This window comes from Mytilus galloprovincialis, chromosome 11 (genome assembly GCF_965363235.1).
Source record: "Mytilus galloprovincialis chromosome 11, xbMytGall1.hap1.1, whole genome shotgun sequence".
Lineage (NCBI taxonomy): Eukaryota > Metazoa > Mollusca > Bivalvia > Mytilida > Mytilidae > Mytilus > Mytilus galloprovincialis.
In genome coordinates this window covers 52,269,769-52,285,224 of record NC_134848.1, presented here as the reverse complement: position 1 = coordinate 52,285,224, position 15,456 = coordinate 52,269,769, and the positions used below count along the sequence as shown (strand labels likewise).

Here is a 15,456-nt window from a genome sequence, read left to right as displayed (position 1 = left end):
TAATTGATTGTTGGTTGCTTAACGTTCAGTGGCCAATATGTCATGCATCTTCAGGACGATACACTGCTACTGGACTATAAGTCCTAGATGTATCATAAGCAATAATGTATCCGACCAATTCTTATTGCAAAGCAATTACTCAAAACAAAAGCCTATCGTGCAGTGGTTGTCGTTTTTATGTGTGGTTCATAGGTGTTTTTCATTTCTCGTTTATATATAGATTATAACGTTTGTATTCCTGTTTGAATGGTTTTACACTAGTCACCTTTATAAAAGAGGGACGAAAGATACCAAAGGGACAGTCAAACTCATAAATCTAAAACAAACTGACAACGCCATGGCTAAAAATGAAAAAGACAAACAGAAAAACAATAGTACACATGACACAACATAGAAAACTAAAGAATAAACAACACGAACCCCATCAAAAACTAGGGGTGATCTCATGTGCTCCGGAAGGGTAAGCAGATCCTGCTCCACATGTGGCAACCGTCGTGTAACTTGATATTCGGCGTCAGCAAAGTCTCCGTGTTTAAGGCCATACTTTGACCTATGATTGTTAACTGTGTCAGCAAAGTCTCCGTGTTTAAGGCCATACTTTGACCTATGATTGTTAACTGTGTCAGCAAAGTCTCCGTGTTTACGGCCATACTTTGACCTATGATTGTTAACTGTGTCAGCAAAGTCTCCGTGTTTAAGGCCATACTTTGACCTATGATTGTTAACTGTGTCAGCAAAGTCTCCGTGTTTACGGCCATACTTTGACCTATGATTGTTAACTGTGTCAGCAAAGTCTCCGTGTTTAAGGCCATACTTTGACCTATGATTGTTAACTGTTTACATTGTGACTTGGATTGATGGACACTTGTCTCATTCTCATTGTCACTACACTACATCTTATTATTTATACAAACAAGCAATAAACAAAGTTTAATATTATATCTTTATTCCTAAACGTATTTTAAAATACAATCTACAATGTTTACCATGTACGATTAATACATTTTTTTTTATTTATCCCTCATTCTGTTAAGTCAAAATGTCAATTTTTATTTCTTTCCTGCATAATGTGTCTTCCTGTACACTGGCCGTCTGTATATTGTTCTTTTATATGGACTGGTATGTGATGAAGTGCTGTATTGTGATTTGTAAGTGTAACTCGACTTGGCTGTAATTTTTTTGATAGCATTGTAGATTTGGGTCTGGATTCCAGCGTAATTCTTTACAGTCTGCAATAGAGGAAGAATGATATATAATAGATAACCAAATTCAGTCTGCTAAATATGGGAAAATAAATGATATATTTGACCTTGCAAAAACTGAAAGTACTAACAATAAATGATAAACTATAGTCTGCAAAAAAATGAGAATAATGTAGAAAAAATATAGATCTTGGTCTTCTAAAAAAGGAGAATACATAAGATGCATAAGGAATGCACGGATACAGTGCAATGGGTAATGACAAACAGACGTACCTCATGCAAAAGGAAAGCCGTTTTTATTGATGTTCTTAAAGAGTTTTGTTTTCAAAACGGCAAATAAGTTCAAAGCTTACTACAGAAAGGCCCTTAGAACCAATAAACGGTAAAGATTGTGCAAGGTATTATTTTTGCCAGGTCGATCTGTGCACCATAGAACACATATGCTGGGTAATCGCACAGAATAACACATATAGCAGTTAATGACAGTGCAAAATACGTTTCCTGGGTATAAATATCAATGCAGAACAAATATACTGACTCGTAATATACATGCCTTCTCGGGCAATATAATCTGAATAGGTCCAAAAAAATAACTAAAAAAGCGTCCATACTTAATAAAAATAAAAAAAGGCTAAAATTATTACAGCCGATTGCATTGAGTGTGTAGGGAAAGGTAGAATCATTGGTTGGCTTACTTGTTAGTTGAACCGTGAATTCATTATAATGTAAGGTATACTACCCTCCTTCCGAAGAAGTCTAGTCCTACAGACAGATAGTTTGGTTGTCCGTCGGACTGGTCTACTCTTAAAGGAGGGTAGTTTACTTAACCTAATAATGACTTCATGGTTTAGCTAACAAGCAAGCTAACCAAGGATTTTACCTTTCCCGACACACTCAATGAAATCGGCTGTAGCAATGTCCCAAACATGTGCATATCAATTGTATAGTATTGTCAACTACATATGAGGACAAATAACCGTTGATCTAAGAAAATTATTTTTCTTTACAAAATGTTATAACTTCTAATGTGTGTAACTGTTTTATGATAACTGATGTAAACATCTTATACATAAGAGAGCAAACCAGAGTTTAAGCTACAAGAACCCAGTAAAAATAACTAAGTGAAATATTGAGCTCGTGAAATGGTCAGCCGATTCTGCTGCGCATGTTGCATCCATTGGGTTGCACATAAAAGTTTTAAAAAAAAACCGCATTCTATTATTGAATTTGAGTGAAATGCATATGAAGTATAATGCAACCTGAAATTCAACCGTTAAAGGATAACTTTTAAAGTCTAGATATATACATGTACTACCACCAAGGCTCCGTGTTGAAGGCCGTACCTTGACTAATAATGGTTTACTTTTATAAATTGTTATTTGGATGGAGAGTTGTCTCATTGGCACTCATACCACATCTTCCTATACCTATGTACTAGTATATAAATTCTGTGCCACTTCTTATTTAATCATTCGGCTCCCGAAGTAGGCCCAGAAAGGACTTTAACCGACCAGGCTATGAACACACATCAGGCGCGATTAATCATGTGTTAACACATTTTTTACGCACTTGTTAGGCCTTTTAATATTATGTTCGATAAGGTCCTAAAATGGCACTTTATTTAGCTTAATTCCAAGTTAGGATTTATTGACCAATGTTAGAATGAATCATAGCTAGTATAGTGACTATATAGGAAATAAGTCTATTTGTTGACAATGTACGTTCCTACGTTATTTTTTGTATACTTACACCAGCATATACTTGGTATGATCCAGGAGTTTTCTTTATGCCATAATGGGTTCCGTATGCTTTTTCTGAAGAAAAAATCCATTTATATCAATATACATTAGCCTGATGGTACCATGTATAAAGCTTGGGCATAATCAAGTATCATAAATACATGTTGACTTTATCGTATCATATCTTTGTAAAAGTATACAACATTAAAAGACAGATGTCTGAAATTTTATATGTCTGATATCTTCAACATATGAAAAATGTAGGCAAAAGCTATAAAACTGAAATTTCTAAAGCATATGAACTGTACCAAAGAAATATTGGAAATAAATTACGCCAGACCAAAAAAAAAAACAGATTGTAAAAAGTTTTGGAATATTTTGAATAGTATTGGGTCAGATAAAAAAAAAAAGGCGTAGACCCTGAAATTTCTATTGAAGCTCTCTATGACTATTTCAAAGATATGAATAGATGTGACTCAAATACTGAGGAACCAAAAGTTAATTTTAATGTACATAATTTACCAGATGAATTGTATAACGTATCGAATGGTGCTGTAACCGAAGATGAGATTTTAAAAAGTGTAAAAAACTTCAAAAATTATAAAGCTAGTGGATGTGACAAAATAATTAATGAATATATAAAATGTACTGTATATGATAGTATGCCAATGTATGTTAACTTTTTAAATTTTGTATTAGATACAGGAATAGTTCCAGAGTTATGGTCTCTTGATATTATGATTCCTACTTTTAAGAATAAAGGTTCCAAAGCAGACCCTGCAAATTATAGAGGTGTAACATTAAACTCTTGTTTAAGAAAGACTTTTTCATCAATAATAAATGAGAGATTAAATAGTTTCTCAGATGAAGTTGAACTTATATCAGAATCTCAGGCTGGATTTAGAAAACGATTTTCAACTACAAATAATATCTTTGTGCTGCATTCAATTTTATCTATATTTTTTTCGATAAGCAAAAAATAGTTTTGCACATTTGTGGATTTTAAGAGAGCATTGGACACTATTTGGAAAAACAGTGTTATGGCAAAAGTTACAAAAATCTCACATAACTGGGAAAATATTTACAGTTATTTATAGTATGTATCAAAATATAAAGACATGTGTTCGATATGGTAACCAAAGATCAACTTTCTTTAACTGTGGTGTTGGTTTACGGGGAATTAGGTCGGGTTCCGTTAGATATCTCTATAAAACTTAGGATGGCATCATTTTGGTGCAGAACTATTAAAACAGAGAGCAAACTGTCAAATATCCTTCTAAGACTTATGATTAAACTACATGAAACTAATCCTACCAAATTTAAATGGATTCAATATGTACAATCTATATTTGATGATACAGGTCTTCGTTTTATATGGAACGATCAATTAGTTGTAAATATTGATTGGTTAAAAAGTATGGTTAAACAGCGATTAACAAATCAGTTCTATCAGCATTGGTTCTCGCAGATACATAATGCATCTAGGGGTGAATTCTATTCTTTATTCAAACTCGAGTTTGTTTTGGAACCGTATCTATTGCGATTATTACCCAAGGACAGATATTATATATCTAAACTTCGATTAACAAATTAACACGTAGGATTAATCCTTTCATCGCACTAATTAGTTGTGGATTATCTGGATACCTGGAGGTGTCACAATGATAGAATACGGATCAATGCGTTTCACTTGCATACATGTAATTAAATTGTCAAAACAGCTCGTCAATATGAAGAAGTTGGCTTCTTATTTTGAAAGGTAAATACAAATTATTTTTTGTATTTTTAAGTGAAATTTCCATATATAATTGCATTGTCCAACTAACGGAGTCTCGGTTTAAATTTCATTTATGTACATTTTGAAAAAACATTCATTATGAATGAATTAAATTTGTTTATCTATCTCTTTGAGCCCCCCCCCCCCCTTTCCCCACCCTTCCTCCAACATCAACAGCAATTCAAGCACTGAAGTTGGTACCGGCATTTGTACAAAGCGCAACATTTGATGAAATTAAACATTTTGTAGACTTTTATCATACTGATTTACCGATCTACAATGCCGTCCGAACTGCGTTTGTGGCAAAAGACTTGCGAGTCAATGCTTTCAAAACCAGAAACTGTAGCCGGTGCTCTGAAAGTATGTTGAAAAACAGACTTTCCAAATATTTCTGTTATCTTAAAAATCATAGCTTCCATGGGGGGGACGAGTTGCGAATGTGAGCGATCCAACAGTGAGTTATCATTTTTAAAAACCTACCTGAGAACAACTATGGGACAATCGCGTTTAAACGGACTTGCGTTGGTGCATGTGCACTACAGTTTGGAACTAAACATAAAGACAAATTACAGATAACTTTGCAAGGAAACACCTGCGACGGATGATGTTGAATGAACTGATAAACGACTCTTTGTTAAATTAGTAAATTTTGAACAATTTTACGTAGAACTATTTTTACCGATTCGGAACATTTTAGCTAAACTTATTTTACAGCTTGCCTAATTCAGATGACAGTTGTATGTCGTGCTATTTTAGATTGCAAGATATTGTATAGAGTCTTTAATAAAAATCAGTTTTACATGTCTTTAAATTCCTTTACATAGGAATATGTGCATTGCATGGTGTTGTCCAAATTCATGATCTTCCATAATGTCGAAGGTATTTTTTAACCTTTTTCATACCATTTAAATTGAATATTCATTTGGGACCACCCCAAATTTGTTTTCTGGACCCGCCACTGGGGATGCGTTTCATATATTGTTTACCTGTTAAAATGCTGATGTTTCTGCTCTTAGATCAAAGTTTATACAAAGTTACTATGTAATGAATCCAAGCAAGAACAGATTTACTGGCTAGTTGTCTATATGTAACGTACAAGTTCAAAGGAAATTATCAATTTGTTATATGTTATATATGTTTGTATATATTGTCCTCTTGTACACAAGTATGTGTCTGAGGTTATGAATACAATCTTGAAATCTTGAATCTTGGTATCTTCAAGTGATAAAATAACCGAACTTGTAACAATCTTAAATGAGGGTCTTAAATTGAATAAAATTATTGAAATTTATTATATAATGATAAATAAGACTAGCAAAGTTACTTCGTGTGCATTTCAATTTTAACATAAATCCAAAGTCATCAAGTACTTACTGAATGGTCCCATAAAATAATGTCCCAAGAAATCGAAAGCTACGTGAATCATTCCTGAAAAATAATTAATGATTAATAATATTTTTTATTCGTACCAATGCTGTAATCTACATAAGAAATCGACATACGAAATCGAAAGCTACGTGAATCTTCCTGGAAAATATTTAATGATTAATAATAACTTTATTCGTACCAATATTAAATCTACATATAATATAATGAATTAAATACATTAGTGTCTAAATAGTAAATAAACTCATCATATATACCAGGATTAAATTTTGTATTTACACCAGACGCGCGTTTCGTCTTCAAAAGATTCATCAGTGACGCTCGAATCCAAAAAAGTTAAAAAGGCCAAATAAAGTAAAACATGCACAAACAATTTGTAATCACAACGACAGACAATACGTAAAACAATTAGCACGTACGGGTTTTTCTGAAAGACATAAATACTTTCCCAAATAATTAAGGCTAATATTTGAAAGTAAACAGTTTATTTAGATACGAAAGAAGTATTCTGTTTGAAATTAATTTCTTTGCATCGACCTTAAACGATGTAATTTTTCTAAACTTCGGATAAATTCACAGTCAGAAAACGATGATAATTTAAGGTGGTACTCAACACTTTCACTAAAATTAATTTGGCTCGTTTAATTTTCATAAAATTTTGTCAAAGTATTTACTTTAACACTTTAACAAAAAAATAAAATTTTTTAAAAATTTGAACCAACCGTTTTGTCAGAAAAATTACACTGGTTATATAGCAATTTGACAAACACCAATTTTGATCATTGAGAAGCTTAATATTCCTTTTACAACACAACGTAATTAAAACGTTAAGCCGATTTTACAGAGTTATCTCCCTGTAGTGTTAGGTACCACCTTAAGTAATATTTAATCACTTATATGTTGCTCACATGTGCACAACGTATTTGTATACTACGTATTATTATTTCTTTCTTTGTACCTATGAGTGTAAACAGTGGTTTTAAAGAATAATTGTCTTGTCTTGATCACAACAACAAAAGTCACTTAATTATCGTGTGTTAAATATTTTTATTTCTTATTTGTAGAAGGCTAAACAGAAATCTAAAATGTTTTAATGATTATTCAAAGACTTGGAGAAATACTATTAACATACTTTAAGCTACAACACTGTTGTATTATGGTTTATCGCAACTTCACATGTAAAAAACAAAATAATTACCTGTTTTTCCTTTATCTCCAGTTTCTCCTTTATCTCCTTGAGTTCCTTTGTCTCCTTGTGTCCCTTTGTCTCCTTGTGTCCCTTTGTCTCCTTGTGTTCCTTTGTCCCCTTGTGTTCCTTTGTCCCCTTGTGTTCCTTTCATTCCTTTGACACCTTTCATACCTTGCATTCCTTTTATTCCTTGGTAGCCCCTCATTCCCTTCATTCCTTTGATTCCTTTGTCTCCTTGTGTTCCTTTGTCCCCTTGTGTTCCTTTCATTCCTTTGACACCTTTCATACCTTGCATTCCTTTTATTCCTTGGTAGCCCTTCATTCCCTTTTGTCCTGTCATTCCCTTATCGCCTTGTGTTCCTTTTGACCCTGTCAATCCTTTATCTCCTAACGTTCCCTTTTCACCTGTCATTCCCTTGTCTCCTTGTGTTCCTTTTTGTCCTGTCATTCCTTTATCTCCTTGTGTTCCTTTTGCTCCTGTCATTCCTTTGACGCCTTTCATACCTTGTATTCCTTTTATTCCTTTGTATCCTGCCATTCCCTTCTTTCCTTTGTCTCCTTGAGTACCCGTCATTCCCTTGTCTCCTTGTGTTCCTTTGTTTCCTGTTTCACCTTTGTCTCCTGTCGTTCCTTTCATTCCTTTGTCACCTTGTGTTCCCTTTTGTCCTGTCATTCCCTTATCGCCTTGTGTTCCTTTTGGTCCTGTCATTCCTTTATCTCCTAACGTTCCCTTTTCACCTGTCATTCCCTTGTCTCCTTGTGTTCCTTTTTGTCCTGTCATTCCTTTATCTCCTTGTGTTCCTTTTGCTCCTGTCATTCCTTTGACACCTTTCATACCCTGCATTCCTTTCATTCCTTTGTAGCCTGCCATTCCCTTCTGTCCTTTGTCACCTTGAGTACCTGCAACTCCCTTATCTCCTTGTGTTCCTTTGTTTCCTGTTTCACCTTTGTCCCCAGTCGTTCCCTTCATTCCTTTGTCACCGAGTGTTCCTTTCTCTCCTGTCATTCCCTTATCGCCTTGTGTTCCTTTTTTCCCTGTCATTCCTTTATCTCCCAACGTTCCCTTATTTCCTGTCATTCCCTTGTCTCCTTGGGTTCCTTTTTGTCCTGTCATTCCTTTATCACCTTGTGTTCCCTTTTCTCCTGTCATTCCTTTGACGCCTTTCATTCCTTGCATTCCTTTCATTCCTTTGTAGCCGGTCTCTCCTTTCATTCCTTTATCTCCCTGTGTTCCCTTTGCCCCGCCTTCACCTACAATCAAATATTGTTGGCAACTTGTTAAAAATGTAATGTAAAGGGGCAGGTTAACGAATATTGGTTTAGAAATTATAATTTTTTTTTTTATCGGAATATTTCAAATATTGCAAGAATTCAAAAAAGTTACGATTTTAAATCCATATTTTTCCATGAAGCTTGCAAATGTAAATATCTTGGCGTAGTATTCCTTAGATAAATATGGAACGTGAGTTATATCATATTCTTATATGTGTTTTTATACGCCCGTCAAAATTTTGACGGGACGTATTATGGTATACAAATGTCCGGTGTCCGTCCGTCCGTCTGTCCGGCGTAAACATGTCGCACCGTAACTTGAGAACGACTTATCCAAATTTTATGAAACTTAACATAGTTGTTTCTTATGATGGTCAAATGATCTGTATACTTTTTGGTGAAAATAAGATTAAAACTTTTTGAGTTACGGCACTTTGCAACTAAAACAGGGGTTTGTTTTTTTCACATGTCGCACCGTATCTCAAAAACGATTCTTGATTATGGCTTAAAACTTTAAACACTTCTTTGTTATATTAATCTTAATATCTGTATACTTTTTGGTGATGATTCAAAATTTTATTTTGAGTTATTGAGTATTTTGTAAAAAAGGGGGAGGTTTTTTTAACATGTCGCACCATATCTCAAAAACGATTTACAAATATTGCTTAAAACTTTACACATGTCTTTGTTATATTGATCTAAAGATCTGTTTACTTTTTGGTGATGATTCAAAATTTCATTTTTGAGTTATTGAGTATTTTGTAAAAAAGTGGGAGTTTTTTTTACATGTTATGCCGTATCTCAAAAACAATTTATGATTATTGCTTAAAACTTTACACACTTCTTTGTTATATTAATCTAAAGATCTGTATACTTTTTGGTGATGATTCAAAACTTTATTTTTGAGTTATTGAGTATTTTGTTAAACAGGGGAGGGTTTTTTTACATGTCGCGCCGTATCTCAAAAATAATTTATGATTATTGTTTAAAACTTTACACACTTCTTTGTTATATTAATCTAAAGATCTGTATACTTTTTGGTTTTGATTCAAAATTTTATTTTCTTGATATTTAGTTTTTTTTTTAAAAAAAACAGGGTTGGGGGTTTCACATGTCCCGCCGTGTCTCAAAAACAATATATGGTTATTGCTTAAAACTTTCTCAGAAACTATTGATGATTATTGCATAAAACTTCCACACAAGACGTCGAGCGTATCATGCGCTCATGGCGCAGCTGTTTATTTGTTTTTGTTAGATAATTCTGTCTTTTTATGCGATGACTTAATTAGAAACTATCGAATTAGCTCTCGCCGCGATATAGCCTTTTTGTGCTAATGCGGCGTAGAGCAACCAACAATCAATCAATCAATTAGAAACTGCTAGAATTCAATAAGTCCGTAAATGGCAATACATGTACATGTATTCCCAATGAATATTTCGACAAATGTCAAATTTTAGTTTTTTTTTCGTTTGACTGTGGACAAAAGTTTGTTTGACCATTGAGAGTTTTTTAAATAATTATTCTGGTAAAAAATGAACAGATTTTAATTCTTTCTGTATGAAGAGTGAAAATGTAAATATTTGAAATGGGGTCATCACTTTTATAAATTATGACTTGGATGGAGAGTTGTCTCATGTGTATATGTTGGCTAAATCAAGTTTTACTGGTAAAATTAAAGTACGAGTGAATTTCGTTTTTTGAGTTATCACTGAAATAACGCAAATTCTTCTTTTGAAAAATGCTGAATCTACAATTCAGCCGTTTTGTTCGAAAATAACTGTTAATAAATGTATTTTGTATTGACAAAAAGTTGCTACACGAAAAGAGCGCAGGAATAAAAACTTGTACGTATATGTAAACAATGGGCACAATGTAGCTGCATACGAACAAACAAACTGTTTATACGAAGTGAAAATGAAGTGAGAGTAGATACATGTATGAGCATACATGTACGACTTTGTGTGTAATCTTTGGAGATATTTTGTACTTTTATATTGATTTATAAAAATAGGAGATGTGGTATGATTGCCAATGAGACAACTCTCAACAAAAGACCATGTGACTCAGAAAGAAATTAACAACTATATGTTTCCGTACGGCCTTCAACAATGAGCAAATTGTATGTATTATAACTACCTGTGGCTCCTTTGTCTCCTAGTGTGCCTTTATCTCCTGTCGTTCCTTTATCACCCTGAGTGCCCTTTGCCCCAGTCATCCCTTTATCTCCTACTGTTCCTTTGTCTCCTTGTGTTCCCTTGTCCCCTTGTGTTCCGTCTGGACCCTTATTGCCTATTGAATTCAGATATGTATAGTGTATGTATTGATATAGCACTAATTTGATCACTTTTATCTGAACAATTTTCCTTTATAATCCTATTTCAAGTGAATATATTAACCGAACACAAATAAACTATTTTGTTTACTAAACAGATCTTTTTTTATAAAATTTCTATTCATAAAATTTAAAAATCAACGCAAAATATGGATACCCTAACTAATATTTGTATTTTGTTTGTGTCTGATTGCTCTTTAACTGTAATTTGACAATCAAACTGATTTTATTTACGTGCATGTCTCATTTGATTTATATATATATGGACATAACACCCGTTTGGAGTTAAAGATTATGGCCTGATATCTTTTGTTTCTTTTACCGACTAACAGCTGTATATCAAACTTCTAGTATTTGCACAAAACATACCTTTCATTCCTTTGACACCTTTCATTCCTTGCATTCCTTTCATTCCTTTCGATCCTGTCATTCCTTTGTCTCCTTGTGTTCCTTTATCTCCCTTGTCACCGACTGTTCCCTTGTTTCCTGTCATTCCTTTGTCTCCTTGTGTTCCTTTATCTCCCTTGTCACCGGATGTTCCCTTGTTTCCTGTCATTCCTTTGTCTCCTTGTGTTCCCACTGCTCCTTTGTCTCCAGTTGTTCCTTTCTGTCCTGTCATTCCTTTATCACCTTGCGTTCCTTTACCTCCTTTATCACCGTCTGTGCCTTTCTGACCTTCCATTCCTTTGACTCCTTTCATTCCCTGCATTCCCTTCATTCCCTTATATCCGGTTTCACCTTTCATGCCCTTGACACCTTTATCTCCTTGTGTTCCTGTCATTCCTTTATCTCCATTCGTTCCTTTATCACCAGCTGTGCCTTTCTGACCTTTCATTCCTTTGACACCCTTCATTCCCTGCATTCCCTTCATTCCCTTATATCCGGTTTCACCTTTCATTCCCTTGGCACCTTTATCTCCTTGTGTTCCTGCCATTCCTTTATCTCCATTCGTTCCTTTATCACCGGTTGTGCCTTTCTGACCTTTCATTCCTTTGACACCTTTCATTCCCTGCATTCCCTTCATTCCCTTATACCCAGTTTCACCTTTCATGCCCTTGACACCTTTATCTCCTTGTGTTCCTTTGGGACCAGCTGGTCCAACTTCTCCCTTTGCTCCCTTATCTCCTACTGTTCCTTTCATTCCTTTATCTCCGTGTGTTCCCTTTTCTCCAGTCATTCCCTTGTCGCCCAATGTCCCTTTTTCGCCTGTCATACCTTTGACACCTTTCATTCCCTGCATTCCTTTCATTCCTTTATATCCTGTCTCTCCTTTCATTCCCTTAACTCCTTTGTCTCCCTGTGTACCCTGTTCTCCTTTTCCACCTTTGTCACCTTGTGTACCTGGCATTCCTTTATCCCCTAGTGTTCCTTTGTTTCCTGTCATACCTTTGTCACCAAGTGTTCCCTTGTTTCCTGTCATTCCTTTGTCACCTTGTGTGCCTTTCTCTCCTGTCATTCCTTTATCCCCAAGTGTTCCTTTTCCACCTGTCATACCCTTATCACCTTCAAAATTATTTTAATTGATCAAGCGTATGTTTTAAAGTTATATACATTTTATCACAACAAAATATAATAAATAAACCTTTTTTTTTGTTGGAGATAGTTCAGGTTAAAGGTCATATTTATCTTCTTTAATTAGCAACGTTCATTATTACATATTTTGAATATAAAATTCAATTAATGAAATAGGCATAAATATTATACTGGATAATTTTTATATTATATGAAAGAAAATTTGGTATTGAACACAAAACCATGAACGACAAATGGTATCTAAACTATCGAGTTGTTCCTTCTTTTCATATTTCAAGTAAATTTAATATCTAAAAGTAAAAAAATTAGTACGAGAAAACAAAATGATAGTCATATAGACATGTGTACATATTTAAATATTAAAACAGTTTAAAAAAGGGGTTTACCTTGAGTTCCTTTGTCTCCATCAGTTCCTTTGTCGCCTTGTGTTCCTTTAGACCCTGTCATTCCTTTGACTCCTTTCATTCCTTGCATTCCCTTCATTCCTTTGTATCCCGTCTCTCCCTTCATTCCCTTTGTTCCTATATCTCCTTGTGTTCCTTTATCTCCATCAGTTCCTTTGTCGCCTTGTGTTCCTTTCTCTCCTGTCATTCCTTTGACTCCTTTCATTCCCTGCATTCCTTTCATTCCTTTGTATCCTGTCTCTCCCTTCATTCCCTTGGTACCTCTGTCACCTTGTGTTCCTTTGTTTCCAGTTTCACCTTTGTCCCCTGAAAGCATTTTTAGATAATACGATTTATCAAAGTTTTAAAGGGAAACTCCGCCAAAAAATGAAAAAGTGATATAAAAAAATAACACATGTTCATAAATAAAAAAAACTTTTATTCTCTTTTCAAAAAGAGATCAGAATCGATTTTTGAAATTCACTATCAGTTCTCGACAGTACGCCATCTTATCGGCATGTCCGATCTTTTTCACGTCTGAATTTAACATCTTTTACTGGAAACATCTTTTTATATCGAAGAACAAATATTTAATTTTATATAATAGACAAATTGAGAAATAAGTTCAATGTATATTTAATTTTATTATGCAGAAGGAATCCACACACAATCAATCTGTGCAATAACAAAGACAAACAACAATGCATAAAAGAGGGACGAAAGATACCAAAGGGACAGTCAAACTCATAAATCTAAAACAAACTGACAACGCCATGGCTAAAAATGAAAAGGACAAACAGAAAAACAATAGTACACACGACACAACATAGAAAACTAAAGAATAAACAACACGAACCCCACCAAAAACTAGGGGTGATCTCAGGTGCTCCGGAAGGGTAAGCAGATCCTGCTCCACATCTGGCACCCGTCGTGTTGCTTATGTGATTACAAATCCGGTAAATAGTCTAATTTAACATAACTATACACTTTTTCTTTTAAATTCTATGAACTTAACAACTAGAAGTTAATGACTGTATCGAACATTTTTTTTCTGCCAAATTTTGCAATATTTCAGTATGTTTCTAAATAAAGCAAAATTATGTCTTCAACTTACCTTTATCTCCTTGCGTTCCTTTATTTCCAGTCATTCCCTTGTCTCCTAGCGTTCCCTTTTCTCCTGTTGAACCTTTGTCACCATTTGTTCCTTTATCGCCAGTAGTTCCTTTCTCTCCAGTCAATCCTTTGTCGCCTTGTGTTCCCTTAATGCCTTTGTCACCTTGTGTACCTTTATTGCCAGTCATTCCTTTGTCTCCTTGTGTCCCCTTTTCACCAGCCATACCTTTAACACCTTTCATTCCCTGCATTCCTTTCATTCCTTTGTAGCCTGTCTCGCCTTTCATTCCCTTTGTACCTTTATCGCCTTGTGTTCCTTTTTCACCAGTAATTCCCTTGTCTCCTAATGTCCCTTTGTCGCCAGTCATACCTTTAACACCCTTCATTCCCTGCATTCCTTTCATTCCTTTATAGCCTGTCTCTCCTTTCATTCCCTTTGCACCTTGATCGCCAAGTGTTCCCTTTTCCCCTGTCATTCCTTTATCACCTTGTGTACCTTTCATTCCTGTCATGCCTTTGTCGCCCTGTGTTCCTTTCGTTCCTGTCATACCTTTATCTCCTAGTGTTCCTTTTTCACCGGTCATTCCCTTGTCTCCTTGTGTTCCTTTGTCGCCATTCATTCCTTTGACACCTTTCATTCCCTGCATTCCTTTCATTCCTTTGTAGCCAGTCTCGCCTTTCATTCCCTTTGCACCTTTATCGCCTTGTGTTCCTTTTTGGCCAGTCATTCCTTTGTCTCCTTGAGTACCTTTCACTCCGGTCATTCCCTTGTCTCCTTGTGTCCCTTTCAATCCAGTCATTCCTTTGTCTCCTTGTGTCCCTTTTTCGCCAGTCATTCCTTTAACACCTTTCATTCCCTGCATTCCTTTCATTCCTTTATAGCCAGTCTCACCTTTCATTCCCTTTGTACCTCTATCGCCTTGTGTTCCTTTTTGTCCCGTCATTCCTTTATCGCCTTGTGTACCCTTCATTCCTGTCATACCTTTGTCGCCTTGTGTACCTTTGTCCCCTATTGTGCCTTTGTCGCCTTGGGTTCCTGACATTCCTTTATCTCCTTGTGTACCTTTTAAAAAGTCGCATCAACCGTATTTTAGGTATTAGACACATATATGAAATTCAGTTTCTTATATCTGTTTTTTAGTTTGATAATAACTTTAAAACATCTTCTAACGATGATTAGGAATGTTGATTATCATTAATAATTGAATGAAAATTAAATGTAGATTTCTATTTCCATATTCCAATAAATATTTGAGAGTAACAATATATTTTATAAAACTGTATTTAGTATATTCCTAAAGAGTTAGACGAAACCGGATTTTCGAACATTTTCTATTAATACGGATTTATGCATTTCTTCCCTAAAAGTGGGGGGTTTATAAGTTTTTCTCAGATGTCACAGATTTGTACCTAGGTTTAGAAGAATGCAAAGTTGAGGTCGCTTTTTAGTCAAATTAGGTTTTTTTTAAATTTATAAAATGACTACCAATATAGGACTTAAACTTTATTTAATTGGCTATTCATAACTT

At 34.7% G+C, this 15,456-nt stretch overlaps 1 protein-coding gene across 1 annotated transcript; it reads right to left on the bottom strand.

Moving 5' to 3' along the window:
• Window positions 1-1,009: 1,009 nt before the first annotated feature.
• On the bottom strand, window positions 1,010-14,962 carry LOC143050805 (uncharacterized). Its single transcript, XM_076223919.1, has 8 exons — window positions 13,929-14,962; window positions 12,818-13,141; window positions 11,268-12,401; window positions 10,703-10,855; window positions 7,303-8,544; window positions 6,093-6,146; window positions 2,952-3,016; window positions 1,010-1,229 (listed from the first exon to the last, which is right to left on the bottom strand). The coding sequence occupies exons 1-8, from the start codon at window positions 14,905-14,907 to the stop codon at window positions 1,050-1,052; spliced, it is 4,131 nt and encodes a 1,376-aa protein (XP_076080034.1). The 5' UTR covers window positions 14,908-14,962; the 3' UTR covers window positions 1,010-1,049.
• Between the last annotated feature and the right edge of the window lie 494 nt (window positions 14,963-15,456).